The sequence below is a fragment of the Camponotus floridanus genome, unplaced genomic scaffold (genome assembly GCF_003227725.1).
Source record: "Camponotus floridanus strain SB8 unplaced genomic scaffold, Cflo_v7.5 scaffold18, whole genome shotgun sequence".
NCBI lineage: Eukaryota > Metazoa > Arthropoda > Insecta > Hymenoptera > Formicidae > Camponotus > Camponotus floridanus.
In genome coordinates, this window is record NW_020229303.1 from 1,316,114 (window position 1) to 1,333,293 (window position 17,180).

General features: G+C 31.8%; 2 protein-coding genes across 2 annotated transcripts; one reads left to right on the top strand and one right to left on the bottom strand.

Annotated features, from left to right (window-relative positions):
• Window positions 1–2,000: 2,000 nt before the first annotated feature.
• On the bottom strand, window positions 2,001–5,264 carry LOC109609809 (mitochondrial 2-oxoglutarate/malate carrier protein-like). Its single transcript, XM_020026718.1, has 7 exons — window positions 5,197–5,264; window positions 4,810–5,019; window positions 4,408–4,541; window positions 4,125–4,295; window positions 3,792–3,891; window positions 3,584–3,728; window positions 2,001–2,063 (listed from the first exon to the last, which is right to left on the bottom strand). Exons 1-7 carry the CDS (start codon window positions 5,262–5,264, stop codon window positions 2,001–2,003), a joined length of 891 nt encoding a protein of 296 aa, XP_019882277.1.
• A 960-nt stretch (window positions 5,265–6,224) lies between these two features.
• LOC105248717 (dymeclin) lies at window positions 6,225–10,442 on the top strand. Its single transcript, XM_011253650.3, has 12 exons — window positions 6,225–6,327; window positions 6,964–7,266; window positions 7,398–7,601; window positions 7,704–7,948; window positions 8,018–8,233; window positions 8,387–8,568; window positions 8,650–8,775; window positions 8,851–8,964; window positions 9,058–9,285; window positions 9,370–9,552; window positions 9,652–9,768; window positions 9,855–10,442. Exons 2-12 carry the CDS (start codon window positions 6,980–6,982, stop codon window positions 10,020–10,022), a joined length of 2,070 nt encoding a protein of 689 aa, XP_011251952.1. The 5' UTR covers window positions 6,225–6,327; window positions 6,964–6,979; the 3' UTR covers window positions 10,023–10,442.
• Window positions 10,443–17,180: the final 6,738 nt, after the last annotated feature.

Sequence of the window (17,180 nt, forward strand, 5' to 3'; positions counted from 1 at the left end):
GCTATTCACACCTCACACCTGATATTGCTCTTTAACACAGTGATATGCGACTCAAGAACAATGTTAGTATCTCACTCGATGGATACAATGCCACGGAGGATCCCTGAAAGGTCGCTCGCTGACCAAATATCATCTTGGCAGCCCACTACCTCCGAAAAAAGATGTCTCTGGAAAATAGCTACTGTGTCTACATTTCTCAATATTTTTAATTGAAAAAATTAAATTTTAATTGAAAACTTCTTTGATAGATATATAGCTGTATCTCTCTTATAATCGCTTTGGACAATATGTAGCAACGTATTTGTTAAGAGCACAAAAGAATAAAAGGTTACGAATATCTTGTTGTCGCTAGTTGAATAAAGGAATCAAAGAAATATAATCGACCAAACTAGCCAGAAATTTGATTTATTAGTACGACGTTTCGACCATATGGTTGTGGTCCTTATCAAGTATACACTGGAAAGATTATAAATGATTACTAAGTTAGTTAACGGTTTAAATATATAGTACGCTCAACGAATTAAAATATAACAATTTAATTATACCGATGTAATAAAAATCAGGAGACCGGCATGGATGATAATCTTGTAAATTGCACAAGTCACTTTAAACAAAACGTTGTTTTAACTAAATTTGAATTCGAGAGAGAAATTAATGCGTCTGTGAGAGACTTCGTCAAGAGACTAAACAATAACGATACGAAAAACGAACTACGTGACCTTTATTACTTTATCGTAAATATTGTTTAAACTATCCGTATCTTTCTGTAAGTTGATTAAATTATTAAATTTCTTGACGAAAAACATCTCAGCAATTTCTCTCTTTCGTACATATTTTTCATTATGCAAGATATTGGGTTTCAATCAGTCGAAATCGTGTCTGGATTCCAATCTATGTTTGCTAATGACCGAGTGATCTCTTTTTGTTTCATCGGTATAATTAAATTGTTATATTTTAATTCGTTGAGCGTACTATATATTTAAACCGTTAACTAACTTAGTAATCATTTATAATCTTTCCAGTGTATACTTGATAAGGACCACAACCATATGGTCGAAACGACGTACTAATAAATCAAATTTCTGGCTAGTTTGGTCGATTATATTTCTTTGATTACAAAAGAATAAGTTTAACACACTATAAATACATAAATACATAAATAAATTTAACGCATAAAACGATAAATAAATTTAACGCATTATTCTATAAAACTTTGATTAACATTCTTTCTAATGTATTTATAGTGTGATAAATGAAACATTTGCAATTTATATACAAATTTTAATTTTAATTTTTCTTTCGTGCCTGGATGAGAATAAATAAACAGAAAAGCGTATACCTTTCTCCTTCAATTGTGCGAGGAAGAAAGAGATTCGATCGCTCTCTCTTTCTAATATTTAAGACAGTCTTTTGTATAGGGGGATCTATTTCTTTAAGTCTATGTATGAAATTTATTATCTTTTATGTGTTTAGCAGGTTAAGTTTCTTAAGCATTGAACATTTTATAAAGATTTTCATATACATGTATTTTAAAATAAGATGCGATTCAAATGGGAGAAAAATATTTTAGAGTTATCTTAAAGAAAAGAAAAACAAATTATTTTTATATCAAACATATTTATAAAAATACATTTATTTCATTAAACGTGCATTTAGCTATTGACAATGTCAGAGAAAGACAGAGAATCGAAAGAAAAAAGGACACAACCTATTCCACCAATAATTAATTTTTTATTAGCTGGACTTTCTGGGTAATATTGTCAAAATTATAAAATATAGCGTTTTAAGTTAAATTAAATATTTGTTTTAGGTGATATTATTTAATTAATAAAATATAACGCGCGCATTTTATTAAAATCTGCTTTTATTGTTAGAATGGGAGGGACTTGCGTGGTTCATCCAATGGACGTGATCAAGAACAGAATGCAAGTACACAAGGGGAAAGCATCAATTTCCAACATAATTAGTACAACATATAGCAAAGAAGGTATCACTTCGTTTTACAGCGGTTTGACAGCTGGTCTCGTGAGACAAGCCACATACACGACTGTGCGACTTGGGATTTACAATCAATTGCAAGATTTTTGGAGGTAAATGCCATCGTAATTAAATAAAAAAATGTCAGGAAAAGTATATAATAAAAGTTTAATAACGCGAAAATCGAAATTAACTTAATTACATAATTCAAATAATGATATAATTGAAGTCACACAGTTGCAATATGTGATTATAATTTTAGAAAAGAAGTTGATTTTATTTGATGTGCACTTAGACAAACATATATCGATCGTCCCAATTTTATTACCTTGATGCTTATGGCTGGGACTGCTGGGGCCATGGGAGCTTTTGTTGGAACACCAGCCGACGTTGCTCTCGTAAGGATGACAATAGATGGTAGATTACCAGTAGGTAATGATAAATTTTTAAACTAATTTTCATATTGATATTAGAGGAAATTCTTTCCTAAGAGAATTATTTAATGTTTTAATGCTCAAATTAATTCTAATGTTTTTGAATATTTAGATCAACGAAGAAATTACAAGAATGTGTTCGATGCGTTCATCAGGATCGCTAGAGAGGAAGGAATATTTACTCTTTGGAGAGGAAGCATAGCTACAATAGGAAGGGCCATTGTCGTTAACGTTTCGCAACTGGCAACTTACAGCCAAGCAAAGCATTTGATAGCCTCACGAAGTACAAATCAGTTTTTAACATCTTGCAATTCGTACTTTTTTCAATGCTTCGATTCCTTGAATATCAAATATACACATAATATATTTATTAATCTAAGCTTTTCTAAAAAGAAATGCTATAAAAGAGTCTCAGAAATGTTTTTAAACATTTTTTAAACATTATCTACGTCTCTTTATAATTCACGGAAAATAATTCGCCGATGACTTTTATAGTGAATATGAAGGAAGGTATAGCTTTGCACTTTGGTGCATCGATGATATCAGGATTTCTCACGGCTTTCAATTCAATGCCCTTTGATGTCACGAAAACCAGGTTATCACATTTAATATTTTTAATAATAATGTTTTTAATAATAAGTTAATTAATTTTAGAGGAATTTAATTAGCCTTGTTTCACGTCTACAGGATACAAAACATGAAGGGCATCGAAAAACCTCCTGGCATGATCGCAGTTATGATGTCAATAGCAAAAAATGAAGGGATAGGATCTCTCTGGAAAGGTTTCTGGCCAACTTACTGTAGGATAGGTCCGCATACAGTACTAACTCTTGTTATCAATGAGCAATTGATGAATTTGTATAGAACATATTTTTAGTAATAATCAAAAGTGTGCAAATTAACATTTGCACGTTTATATTTTTATATACATTTAAAATTATAAATGTATCATGTACGAACAATTTAAAATTAAATTTTATACATCGAAATAATATTATCCTTAAATAATGACAAATTTTTGTTATTTTATTTTAATCATAAAAGAAGAGAGAGAGAGAGAGAGAGAGAGAGAGAGAGAGAGAGAGAGAGAGAGCACATAATTTTAAGGCTGATATTGAAAGTCACACCGGAAAATATGTGAAATACATTTGATGAAGTTGATCAGCGCACACCATGGTAATTACAGTGTTAGGTGCTGCTCTAGAATAATATGGAATAAAACCATGCCACAATGATATTAAACCTTCTGTCTTGATAATATTAACGATCATAGCTATGATATTAGGTGATTTCGTGGACTGTCTCCAATTTTGAATTCTACAAGAACATGTGTTTAAACACCTAAGTCAAATATTCTGCATTAGAATTTTGTCATTTTACCTAGTTTTGGCAACGTCCACCGGAATCGAGGCAAAGCACGTAATTATGCTGGACATCAAAGCAGCGGCAAATTGCAATGATATACCGTTTTGGATGTATCCTATCTTATTAAAAATATTTATTAACATTATTATTAAATTTCAAATTAAAATCATTGCACAATCATTGCAGTAAATCATTATTACTCTTATCACTATTAATTATATTAATTGTATTTTTTCTTATCGTTATATTTTTTCTTGAGAATATATTGAAATAGTATAATATTGTAAATTTTGATAATTAATTTAATAACTAATTTAATAACTAACTTAAATAAATAATTTTAATAACCTGTGTCATGTAACATCATCTTCGCTTTAGTGTATGTACCTAATTGTGCTCCATTAACAATCGCTGCTCTGCCCATCGTCGGCACTGCTCCTCTCCATAATCCAGCAAATCCTTCGGTTTTCCATGTGTCGAAAATGCCACTAATGGCACTCTTATAATTCTTTCGTTTTTCTAAATATTAACTTTCATATAAAAAAATGTGTAAGCGTTTACGCTTTATTATCTTAAATTTAAATCATGTCGAAAAAGAAAGTCTCTAAGGGAAAGCAGAAATCAAGATAACCTGCGGGCAAATTTATATCAGCTATCATGCGTATCAAAATCAAATCCGTGGGAGTACCTATAAAAGAACCCATCACGCCGGCTATCATCCCGAGACTAATCATCGTCACATAATTTAAATAGCCGAAATGTTGCCTAGAAGAAAGGAATTTAGTCGACATTTTAGATATAGACAATAAATATCAAATCAATCAATTTATATATATCCTATTATTTAAACACGTCATTTATATATATCAATTTATATCAATTTATATATATCAATTTATATATATCATTTATATATATCAATCAATTTATATATAATTTATGATATATCCAATGTGATTTAACTCTACGAATTACGCAATCAATTTTCCAACATAATATAATTATGCAATAATTATACAATAATTGCCATTACTCTCCGATATCCAACAAGGTGGTGTAGATTCCAAGCCTGCTGGTAGTATAAGTCAGTTGACGAAGAATGGCTGCGCTTAATCCTGTATAAAAACCACGAAATCCATTCGTGCTAAATGTTTGTAATGCTGTTTCGCGTAAAGAATCACGCGACACTTGCATGCGTATTTTAAGGACATCCATAGGATGCGTTGCGATCTGAGCTGTCACTCTGTCATTAGTAAAATAAATTTGTCATGAATTACGAAAATATTTATTCTAAGTATTTGCATATTGAATGATTTTGATAATTAGAAAAAAATAATGATTTTTATTATTATAATAATTATTTAAATTATTTAAATTATTATAATAATATGATAAATATGAGATGTACGATAGTTTTTACCCCGATATGCCACCTATTATAAAATTGGCAAATATTGGCACTTTGGCGTCTTGAATCGACACTGACATTGATGCATTCTCTTTTTCTCATGCTAGCTTAATATCATATTTAATAATAATTTTTAAGATGTCATAAATGTCATAATATGATAATTTTTAACTTGCTATTACATTTTCATATCTCTCTTGAATATAGTATTATATCGATAAAACTATTCTTAAGAAGGCATGTGTTAAATCGATATATTTATATAAAGCTTTCACCATTGATATCTGAATAGATAGACGGAGCATTAATTATTGATTAAAACGAGGTGATGTCAATTTCACTGACAAAAAATAAAATAAATGATAATATTAAACTAATTCTCAAAATATGTATTAGTCCTTCAATATTATTTCATTGAATTAAAATTATTTTAATTTATTTTAATTTATTTATTAATTTATTTATTATGTAAATTATTTTACTTTATTATACTAAATTATTTTATTTTATATTATAGTTAATTAATAAATTGTTTTATTTTATTGTACTAAATTATTTTATTTTATTATATTATAGTTATTTTGTTTTATGTAAAGAACATGTTTGACATGTTTAAATATAATATTTTTAGAATCAAGAAAAACATTTCTTTAAATTTTTTCAAAAATTAAAACAAAAATTAGTTTCATATATCTTTTTAAAATAAAATACTTTTTAATAAGATAATTATTGATAAGATATTTTTATAATTATTGCAATTATTATTATTATATATTTATAATATATGCAATTATTTATAATTATTTATAATTTCTATAATTATGCTAAGAAAATTTTATTAACGAATATTCACGTCTGATTGCAAAATTAATTAAGGCATTAAATTTTGATACAATTGATACGATGGGATCGATTCATCAATGACTGACTATCCAGTGAGAAATAGAAATAACCTCTATTAAATGTCCATTAGACGTGGACGCATGCTTAGTATATCCCCTCTCCCCTCCATTGACAGCCTATCCCTTCCACGGACACACGTGCTGTTGCGTCTTCATTCTGGCATCTTTGATCATTGATGGAACTTTTCTCTCTCCATGCATTATATGCGAGAATCGACTGATTATTAGTATCCGTAATTTTGTAAGTGTACGTTATTTTAGCGATTGAATCGAGCTCGAATATCTCGAGTGATAGAATTACAGTGCGAATAACCGCTCAAATAAGGACTGATCGGTGATTTTATCGAACCATCCTCGATACATGACGTGCGAAGGTTATTAACGCGTTTCATCTGTCACGACGTTTACGTAGACTCTCGTTGGCCAAATAATATCCCATTGTTGTAGTGGAAAAGTAACGTTGAAATATGATTGTACATTGCATCATTAGAATATATGGGTTAATTGCGCGTGATTATTCCTGTGAATTTGCTTTAAGTGCACTCTAAGCTGCTGTCAAACTGAACTGTCAACGTGTTTTGATTGTATTGTTTTTAGAAACAAATTTACGTTTATTTATGTTTACGATATGTAAATACAGGATACCATGTAGAAAATCTTTCAAATTCAACAGAATGTTGATGATTAATTGTTTGATATAATATTCCTATAATTATATGAATATTATGCTTTATTATTGTCTCTTATGTATAAACATATTATGTATGCATATAAATATTACATGCATCTAGTTAAAAAATGATATAAGTTTGTAAAAAAAGGAATGTGTATTCGAGATATGTCAGATACCAAGAGCCGTTGCTTTTATCATTTTCAGAAGATCAATAGAAGCAATGGGTACGACACCGAGTCGCTATGAAGATCTCTCCAAGAATGTATACCTGGAAAGATTCTGCGGAAAGCAAAGCATACTTGCAAACGATCCATTCTGGAACACATTCTTATCTTACAACATGCGACCACCTGTTACAAGGAACGATCAAATCGAACTTGATTCGAGATTAGACTTATCATTGCAACAATTGCTTGTAAATAACTTGATTACTGGTAACTTTGGTACTCTGATACAGGTAGCTCTTATTCGCATCAATGAACTGTTAGCACCTGTCCAAAATCAAAAGTAAGCTTTCTATTGCTTTGTTATGTCATAATTAATTATGCTAAATTTATGAAAAGTGTTTATTTTGTCTGTAAAAAGATATGGTTGTCCTAAATTGTATAAGTTTGATAATTATATTTGTATCCTTACAGTATAATATCAACCTGGCAGACATACAACGCACTATTTGCTGTGAGATGTATTTTGAAATACTTTATCGAGACTGTTGGTGAGGAAGAGATGCTAAAACACATTGAGGCACCGCAAACAACTTCAGCAAATGAAGCACTGTCTTCTTTTAGGTTGGAAGAACTTTTTGATGCATTGATGGAACTTATCATAGATGTACCTTTATGGTAAGCGAAGACCTATATAATATACTTACACATACATTTCCAAAAATATTTGAAATACATACTATACATGGATATATTATAATCAGCATCTTTCTTTTGCAGTGAATTTACATATGTTGTTCATTTGGAAGCAATTAATTGTCTACTTGTATTACTTTCGGTGCAATTATTTTCTCAAACTGCAGCGGAGTATAGTACTGTATATAGGATAGCGATGCATGCACACTCGAGTCAACAAGCACCTGCTGTAGTGTGTATACTGTTACACAATTTTATACAACAGGAACACGCTCCTCCAGGACTGCTGACGCAGCAACCTGGGGGCAGTATTGTATTCAGCATAGCTGGTAAATATGACAATATCACGAAACGCGGATGATCTGTCTTATAAGCGTTAATATAAAGCATTATTTCAGCCGGATTGTGGAACGTAATAAAAATGGGCATTGGTAGTGCTTCGAAAAATATACAGGTTGCGCATAACGGCACTGCTGAGGACGAAGAAAAAAAGCGTGATACGGAAACTCCACTCGCTAGTCAGTCTCTATTACTTTTATTGATTCTGACAAATCATTGTACTGCTATGCACAACCCATACAGAAATGCGCTCTTCTCCTTTATAGATATGCAAGGTGTGATGAATGCATTAGACTAATTTAATAATATACAATTTAATAATCTAATTTATATGATTATTTCATTACAATTTCTTGATATCACGATTATTGGAGATATGTATTACTACATTTGATTATTTTAAATGATAAAAGTATTCTTTTATGCAGAGGATCAACCTACATCACAAACGAAAACAACCGAGATCTTCAAATTTAATCTAAATAAATTATATAGCACTATTTGTAAAATACCAAATACGGATGAAATTACGCTTTTGCTCTACATGCTGTTACATAGGAATTCGAGTGTAAAGCAGGATATAATGAAAAGGCCTGATATACAATTATTGGCAAGTGATTTAAATTTTTTTCCTGGAGAATAATTATATTTAATGATTAATGATCTCTCATGTTAAAATATTTATTTATAGGTAACTCCAATATTACAAATATTATATCATGCACCAAATAATACGTCACATCATATTTACATGTCTCTTATCATTCTCCTAATTTTGAGTGAGGATGAAACGTTTAACAAACGGATACATGAAATTGTAAGTATTGTAATAATTTTTATAATTGTAATGATTAAGATAACGATTAATTGATTTGATATTATTTTGCCCAAGATGCTCAAAGGTGTAACATGGTACACTGAGAGGTCCATAAGTGAAATTTCATTAGGTGGTCTTTTAATTCTTGTTGTAATCCGCACAATACAATATAATATGTTTAAAATGAGAGTAAGTATGCGACATCCTCTTTATTTTTTCATTATATATTGATTTAAAATTTTACATTTTTAAATTATGATCATTTCTCTTTATCATTATCAGGATAAATATCTTCATACAAACTGTCTAGCAGCTTTGGCAAACATGTCTGCCCAGTTCACATCCTTACATCCTTATGTTAGTCAGAGATTATTGAGTCTATTTGAAACTCTTGCAAAAAAGCACGCGCGATTAGAAGCAAAAATTCGAGCGCAAGCACAGCCAATAACTTCATCCGACAATACCATTAGTGTGACTGTTAATGGAAATGCCATCACCAACACAGATTTGGTAGATATATATAAGATATATTTAGTTGATATGTAAAAATACACATAAATCAGTCAATATTATTAATTAAAATATGTACCGCAGATTCAAGACTTGACCATACTTGAGGAGGTTCTACGGATGGTATTAGAAATTATAAATAGTTGTTTAACTCACAGGCTCGCGTACAATCCAAACTTAATTTACACTCTTTTATATAAAAAAGACGTTTTCCAACCATTTAGAATGCACACTGCTTTCCAAGATATTGTGCAAAATATTGATTCGGTAAATTTTAAATTACAACTGATATAACATTTACACATAGATATTTTAGTATATTATTATAAGCTTAAATCACTGCAATAATCGATGTCTGATTTTTAGGTGATTAACTTCTTTTCTTATAAATTGGAGCAAAAAGATCAGTCGCAATTGGGTGTTAGTCAAGTATTGGCTACTATACAGCAAGGAACTTTAGAATGGCCACGAGATCGTTTAAGAGTATGTAGATTGTTAAAGGAATTATTATATCATTTATTTATAAATTATAAAGATTTTAATCCTATTCTTTATATTATTGTTCACAGAAATTTCCAGAATTGAAGTTTAAATATGTGGAAGAGGAACAACCAGAAGAATTCTTTATTCCTTATGTGTGGAGCGTCGTTTGTCAAGGAGCGTTATTGCATTGGGGCGCCGAAAACATAAAATTGTTTTCTCATAACAACAGCGAAACAACAATCATTGTTTGCTGATATTGAGATGAGGGGTGCATCCTACTATAAATATTCGAAATGATAATGGTAGGATAATAATATATAAAATAAGTTTGTAATAAAAATCATTGAAAGAAAAAGCATAAATATTTTCCTTTCTGCAATGAAAAATGGAAAAATTTTAAGGACTGAAGAAAGGCGAAGTGTAAACAGTGCAAAAAAATATAATATACGATGTCAAAGATAAGTATTGCACGAAGGACAACATCCCTTATAATCAGGATGTTATCCGAAACGAAATCTTTTTGATTATATATCACTATGTTCTCTTGTATATTAGTATCTTAATATTTATTATGAAGTAACAAAAGAACACAAATGAAAATACATAAATTATTACTTTCTCATTTCCATGTTATACATTATCTGACAAGGTAGAAGAAACGGATATAAAATTCATACAAGTAATTTTACATTTTTGAAAATTAGATTAGAAAATTAATTTTTCTACCATTTTGTGTTATGAATATATAAATAATATAATACGTACATACATACATAATGTATAAAATGTCAGAAATTAATGCAGTTAAAAAGAAATAAGTGCATGTAGACGGGATTGATTAGTTATTACAGTATTTTGGATTACGGATATTACTATGGAAAATAATAAAAACAATAGAATTTTCTCGTTTTATTAAAGATATTTACTAAAAAATATACAAAAAGAGTTGTAATCTCGACAAGTCATATAATTTATGAAAATAAAATGAACATATTTATATAACTCTTCAAACATACTTATATAATTCTTTAAGATTAAATCTATTGCAATATCATCTTACATCTTTAAACAATTTTTCCAAAGAATGTAATCTTTCAAAATTAAATATATATATACGTTTTTTTTTAGATATTAATAAGAATATGTATAAAATTGAGTTTTTTTTTAGTAAGATATATCTCTCATATGTGATAGTATAGAGCATCGAATTATAATGTTGGTTTCAAACATATATAGTATTTAATAGATTTGTAAATAATTAATGAAAAAATATCAAGTTTTCATTTATCTTAAAACATCGCAGATTCGCAACACAATATTTATGTATAGTTCTACTATTATTCACGCTGTATATGTGCAAATAAACTTTTATTTAATATATATATATATATATATCAATAAAAAAAACTTTAGATATTTATATAATTGTTTCGCTCCTTCAAACGCTTATTTAGATTTACGGAAATAAAATATGAACGATATAGAAGAAAAATATATGAGGGAAAAATGTGGGAGAGAATAGAAATAATTCAATGTCCATTTTTAACCGGCAGGCCATTTAAATTGCACAAATGCAAAAATAATCTATTAAAAATATTCGAGACACATTTAATCTGTCGTTCAGAATAAACCCGGTCTAAATAAGAAATCAATGAAAATTACAGTGACCTGCCGGATACTCGATGGTCAATTCACACGTCGAATGTACATCTTTATTAAACAAATACAGTTGACGTCTTAATATTTATTTATAATGTCGTTATAGATAGTATTTCATTTTTCCTAGCCTGTGCAGCGTGTATATGCGGCCGCGCGTGATTTTGTATCGTGTACATGTGTGTTTGTGTGTCTATATGTGTGTGTACGTGTGTGTGTGTGTATATAGTTATACTATTGCTAATACTTCATTTTTTTTGTCTTGAACGATCTTTCAGTTTGCAGTTAACAAGGTAATTTGACGTTTCTGTGCGTCGCGGTGCAGACGCGCCGAGTAACTCAGTGTGTCACGTTAAAATTAAAAACTCGTTTAAGTCATAAACATTGCCTTAGCCATACGTCACGTTTACGGCTCGAAACGTGTGTGCTTAGCGTACAGATAGTATTTTTTTTTTATTTATTTATTTATTTATCCATAATAATTAAATTCCTTAACTGTACTATATCGTTATTTAATCTTATTAGTTAACACACAATCAATCTGCGATGGGAGGGAATTTAGTCGGCACGTAGTGTGATATTCCATTACGGCCTAGCTAATAAGTAGTTGATTATTTCACTCATTACACCGCCGTCGTGCAATTAATTTTTTTATTGTTTACGTCCGATTATATCATTACTACGCTATTCCTTTATCTTCCTTTCAGCATCGCGCATATATAAAGAGAAATGATAACGAAATTCTGGAGTGATCTCGCGCTTAGTATATTTCGTGACAGATATGTAATATATATTTTACAGACGTTTAATACACACTTTGCGGGACTTTATTACAAACTTTCAATTCCTCAGATCATTCGAATACGGAAAAATGAAATTAACATACGCAGCAATCCCGTTAGCTCTTGAACGTCGAATAAAATCTATCGACATAGGGTGTCAGGCCTATCTGTTGCCAAAAAAGAGCTCTTGTAGCTTACCTCGAGAGCTCTTCAATACATTATAATAAAATATTTTTTCATCGAATACTTTTCGAGTTATGAGGCTTGAAATAATTTCAATTTTTACATAAATCATAAAATATCGAGTAAAATATTCATTTTTCGATTATCTTACCTTAACACTTTTATGTACAAAATAATGAGAGAAATCAATTGGTGTAAAGAAAACACATAATTATTTTAGAAAAAAAAAAATGTAATTGTTAATTGCAAATTACATATTTTTTCTTCATTTTGTACATGAAAGTATTAAGGTAAGATAATCGAAAAATGAATATTTTACGATTTATGTAAAAATTAAGAAATGATTTCAAGCCTCATAACTCGAAAAGTACTCGATGAAAAAATACTTTCTTAAAGTATTGAAAAGCTCTCGTCCCATTCATCTTCCAGGGAAGGAAATACATAGAGTATTTCTCAAATTCATTCATTTTTAATTGTATTATTAATTTATTGAGCAATAAACTATTAAGCTTTTGTTGTAATAACGGATTAATACGTCTTATGAATTGAACTCTCCACGTTGTCACTATATGGTTAATCTCTTGATACTGCTTTGATACTGTTCTGATGATTTATTTACATTTATTCTTTCGACAACAACAGTCGCTGAAAATATTTAAGACCTTGAGACTAAGATTTGAACGAGAGACAGCGAGAGCAAGAGCGAGAGAGAGTAAGCTACAAGAGCTTTTTTGGGGGGCAACAGATAGCCCTGACACATTGTACACAATATCAATTATCGTTCTTACATACGGCGTGAATGAAAAATTGAATGAAATTTCGTTTTTGCGAGCGTTTCCATCCCCGAGGGAAAATTTTCGCCGCATCGCGAAAATCACCAAATCTAAGTCTGTGAGATTAATGTTGACCTTTTCCCTTCCCTTTGCACTTCCGTTTGCCGCTTCTCGCGCGCGACGCGAAAAAAAGAGGAGGCGGGCTAAAAACGGAAGATCAGACGAATGACACGAGCGTTTTCGCCCCGCGAAGCGTTATAATTTCTCGATTTACACGCGCGCGTGATCGCGCGTCTATGCACGGTCTCGCTGTCGTCGCGTCGAAGACACGCGAATGTGTGTGCGGGGGTGCGGCGTGTGTGTGTGTGTGTCTATGTAAAAGTCGATACGCGTCGGTGGTAGCTCTGGCGAAATGCAATATGCGCCAAAAGAGAATGTATGCGCCCCTCGTTTCGTGAGATAGACGCGCGCGAGAGTGGAGTATCTCTTTTCGGAAATTCGGAAAATGTAATCTGGCGCGTTTACAGCTTCCGACATCTCTCCACGCGAGCTCCATTTTCTCGGTTCCTCTCCTCTTTTTTTTCCTTTTTTTTCTTAAATCCAAAATATTCCTCTGTTTTTCGCAAACGGTACGCGTACGTGTGTGCGTGCATATAAGTGGGACAAGAGGGTAGAGCGTATATGTATATTTATATACGTAAACATACACGCATACATACACCGGGGGTACCTGTGCATATGTATTATACACTCGCTAGCTGCCTACAAAATACAGTGGTACATTACAAATTCATTTCCCTCCTCTGCCTCTTTTCCCCTCTTCTCCCCTTTATATCGTCATCACTTGCAAACAGCTTAGATATATTCTTTTTTTTTTTTATGTATATATATTATATAATAGTATCTCCTAGTTGGTTTTATTCTGCGTAGTGTTTTTCCGTTTCATGTTAATTAAGTACATATCTTTAGAGCGGGATAATTTTACGAATTTTTTTCGCTTCTTCGTCTTAATGATTTCTTGATTATCGATCGAAAGAGACTTTTAATTTCTCGATATTTCTTTCGGAATTGCGAGAAGATATCCGCATGGATTAAGGCACCCCTCATTTTACACACAATGTTTAAATTGTCAAATATTTATAATCCGACTTTTATAGACAACTGATGTATATATCGATATTAAATAATACATTCTTTCACACAGGTATTATTGCGCATTTTAAAATATCCATATATCGAGGAAAAGGGGAGATGGTTACTTCAGTAAATGTAGAAAATATTTTTTTAAAATGTAAAGATCCCTTTAAATCATAAATGTTTCGAGTGATGAATAAAATAGAAGAGAGGAAGTGATGATCGAGTCAACGAAAAAAAAAAAACTTGTGTAAAAAAGGGGATACCCCATACATGTACGATTGTCGAATATAATTATATTTTGCGAGATATCTCCTCTTCCCATACCGATCTTTTAGCTTGGTTACCTCGACATCGTTCACTCGAAGAGGGTGTATCTAGTCATTACGGTGTCGCGTGTACGATGATCAAGTATTATGATATATATCGCGTGTACGACGATCAAACGAAACAGGAATCCCATATCTCCCAAACGATATAATTCACCGTGCACTTATTACGAATGCTTATGCTCGAAGATGAAGCATACAAACACGTGTGTACATTTACATAAGCTAATTTAGACACAGTCGTAAAGGCCAGTCTCAATCTTTCCTCGATTTTGCCGGGTCCTCCGAAAAACTTTCGCTGTGGAAGTCGAGTGTCTTGGTGGATCGTATCGATACCTTCACTCTGTGTTGCGTTATAGATCTTTATAAAATACGAGATTATACATTACGCGCGAGATGAGATAATCGCGTTGCAATAATGATATCACGTTAGGAAAATGCTATAGAAAGGAAAAGTAGTATAAAAGCAAGCGGTACACACACCGGTATTTTACGTATATAAGTGTATATGCGATCTGTGGTGTTATCAGGAACAGATAAACGATATCATACGCGTCCCCATCTTTTTCTCGCACGGTCACCGACCTCCGTTTCCTTTCCCCTCGTTTCGAACAATCTGCATCTGCTCACGCGCGAATCGGAGAAATGCGTAAGAGAGGGTATTTTCGTTATAGAATAGCCCCCCTTTCTTCCTCTCGGAGGTAAGGAAACAGAAAAAGGGAATTTGCTCCTCGAGGCTCGCGGGCGCAACGAGAAAGTAACTGCATTTAGCAAAAGTGCCGATGACGTTTCGCGACCATCCGGGTTGATTTGCGCGGGACCGCTCGTTGACGAAAGGTTTCCCGAAAAAACTTTTTCGACGCCGAATCCCTTATAAAAATGATATGATATGCTCGTTGAAAAAATAAATTGTTCATTATAGTTCTCTATATGAATATAGATATATCCGTACACGAGTTCCCTTCGGTACTAATTGTAAGTGTCTCCGACAAACGATTCGGTATAGATTCTACATTATTACGCAAACACACGCGTAAAGTCCCTTCATTATTTCACGGCGAGTAGAACGAATGCGCAGTCGTCGTGTCGCCATTTCGAAAGAGAGAAAGATAGAGAGAGAGAGAGAGAGAGAGAGAGTTAATGTACCCTGCAATCATTGCACGTGTGTGACGCGTTTTCCGATACGAAAACCATCGACAGGCATTACATATCGAAGTTCCTGACAACCCGCCGGACGACGACGACGATGACCACAAGTCTCCCGGAAACCACGTCCGAACGAAAGCGCGACGTCGTCCGATCCTTAACAGCCGTAAAACGTCTAAAATACAATCGAAACTTTTTGCGATACCGGCGAAAGCTGTGATAATCGTACAAGTAAACTGTATGGGGAGCCAAACGCACTGTAAAAAATTGTTGTTGTAAATTTACAACTATTATAGTGGGTAATATTGAGACCGACTATCAAAGCTGTACATTTGCATACATTAGTAAATTTACATTTCATAGATAAAATTATTATCTTAAATGGCAAGTAAGCATCTGGTACTAATAAGTTTACATGTTAGAAGTAGATCTCTAGAAATGTTTATGTAATAATACATTTTGTATATGTATTTATACAATTTCACGTATTAAATTTAATTTAAAATTACATACATAATTAGTGTAACAATTACGCTATTTATAACGAAAATATATAAATTCATGTACTTTTGCAAAAATTAATTATTTTACTCTTTATTGTGTAAATATTCGTTTATTAAGTGTAATTTTTAAATATTATATAAATGTTACAAAAAATTGTACATTTACATAAAATTCAAAAATTACACTTTTAGCCTTGTTAATTTCTCATCAAATATAAACGAATATTTACACAATAAAGAGTAAAAAAACTAATTTTTGTAAAAGTGAACGCGACTTTATATATTCCCGTTATAAATAGCGTAATAGTTACACTGATTATATGTGTAATTTTACACTCTTTTTACAGTGCGGTACCGCAAAAAGTTTTCAAACAACAACAAAGAGCGGCCACCGAGAAGAAACGCGCCGCGGCCTGAGATTAGCTGTTGAAACACCTAGACGTATGGAGCGGAGAATTCAATGTACTACTGCTTAAAAGGCACGTAAAACTCAGTTTCCTCTGTAAAAAGAGAGAGATTGCACAATATGACGCGTCTTGCATCGGGGGGGGGGGGGAAATAAATGAGAGAGAGAGAAGCACGCTCGGTAAGAGCTCCTCCAGTCGCTGCGCATATTACTTTAGAATAATAATCGTCTACTACTCGAGACGAGACTCTCGCCACGGAATAATGAATGGACGCTGTATATATTTATATGTATGCATAAATATATAAAGCACGTGTGTGCGTGTCGCGCACAAAACCCCTGCGTGAGGTACTTGCCGTTAATTCGTGAATACTTGCAAGAATCGAGAGAATTTTCGATGCGAAAAAGAAAGATATATATATATATATATATATATATATATATATATATATATCCTTCCTTATATGTGTGTGTGTGTGTGTGTATAAATCCGCGTCGAA

Coding starts and splice junctions, on each gene's coding strand:
- LOC105248717 (XM_011253650.3), top strand. CDS start 6,980: ATGGGTACGACACCGAGTCGCTATGAAGATCTCTCCAAGAATGTATAC. Junction 7,267..7,397: donor GCACCTGTCCAAAATCAAAA/GTAAGCTTTCTA, acceptor GTATCCTTACAG/TATAATATCAACCTGGCAGA. Junction 9,769..9,854: donor GGCCACGAGATCGTTTAAGA/GTATGTAGATTG, acceptor TATTGTTCACAG/AAATTTCCAGAATTGAAGTT.
- LOC109609809 (XM_020026718.1), bottom strand. CDS start 5,264: ATGTCAGTGTCGATTCAAGACGCCAAAGTGCCAATATTTGCCAATTTT. Junction 5,020..5,196: donor ATAATAGGTGGCATATCGGG/GTAAAAACTATC, acceptor TACTAATGACAG/AGTGACAGCTCAGATCGCAA. Junction 2,064..3,583: donor CTAACACTGTAATTACCATG/GTGTGCGCTGAT, acceptor AATTGATTGTAA/ATCCCAAGTCGCACAGTCGT.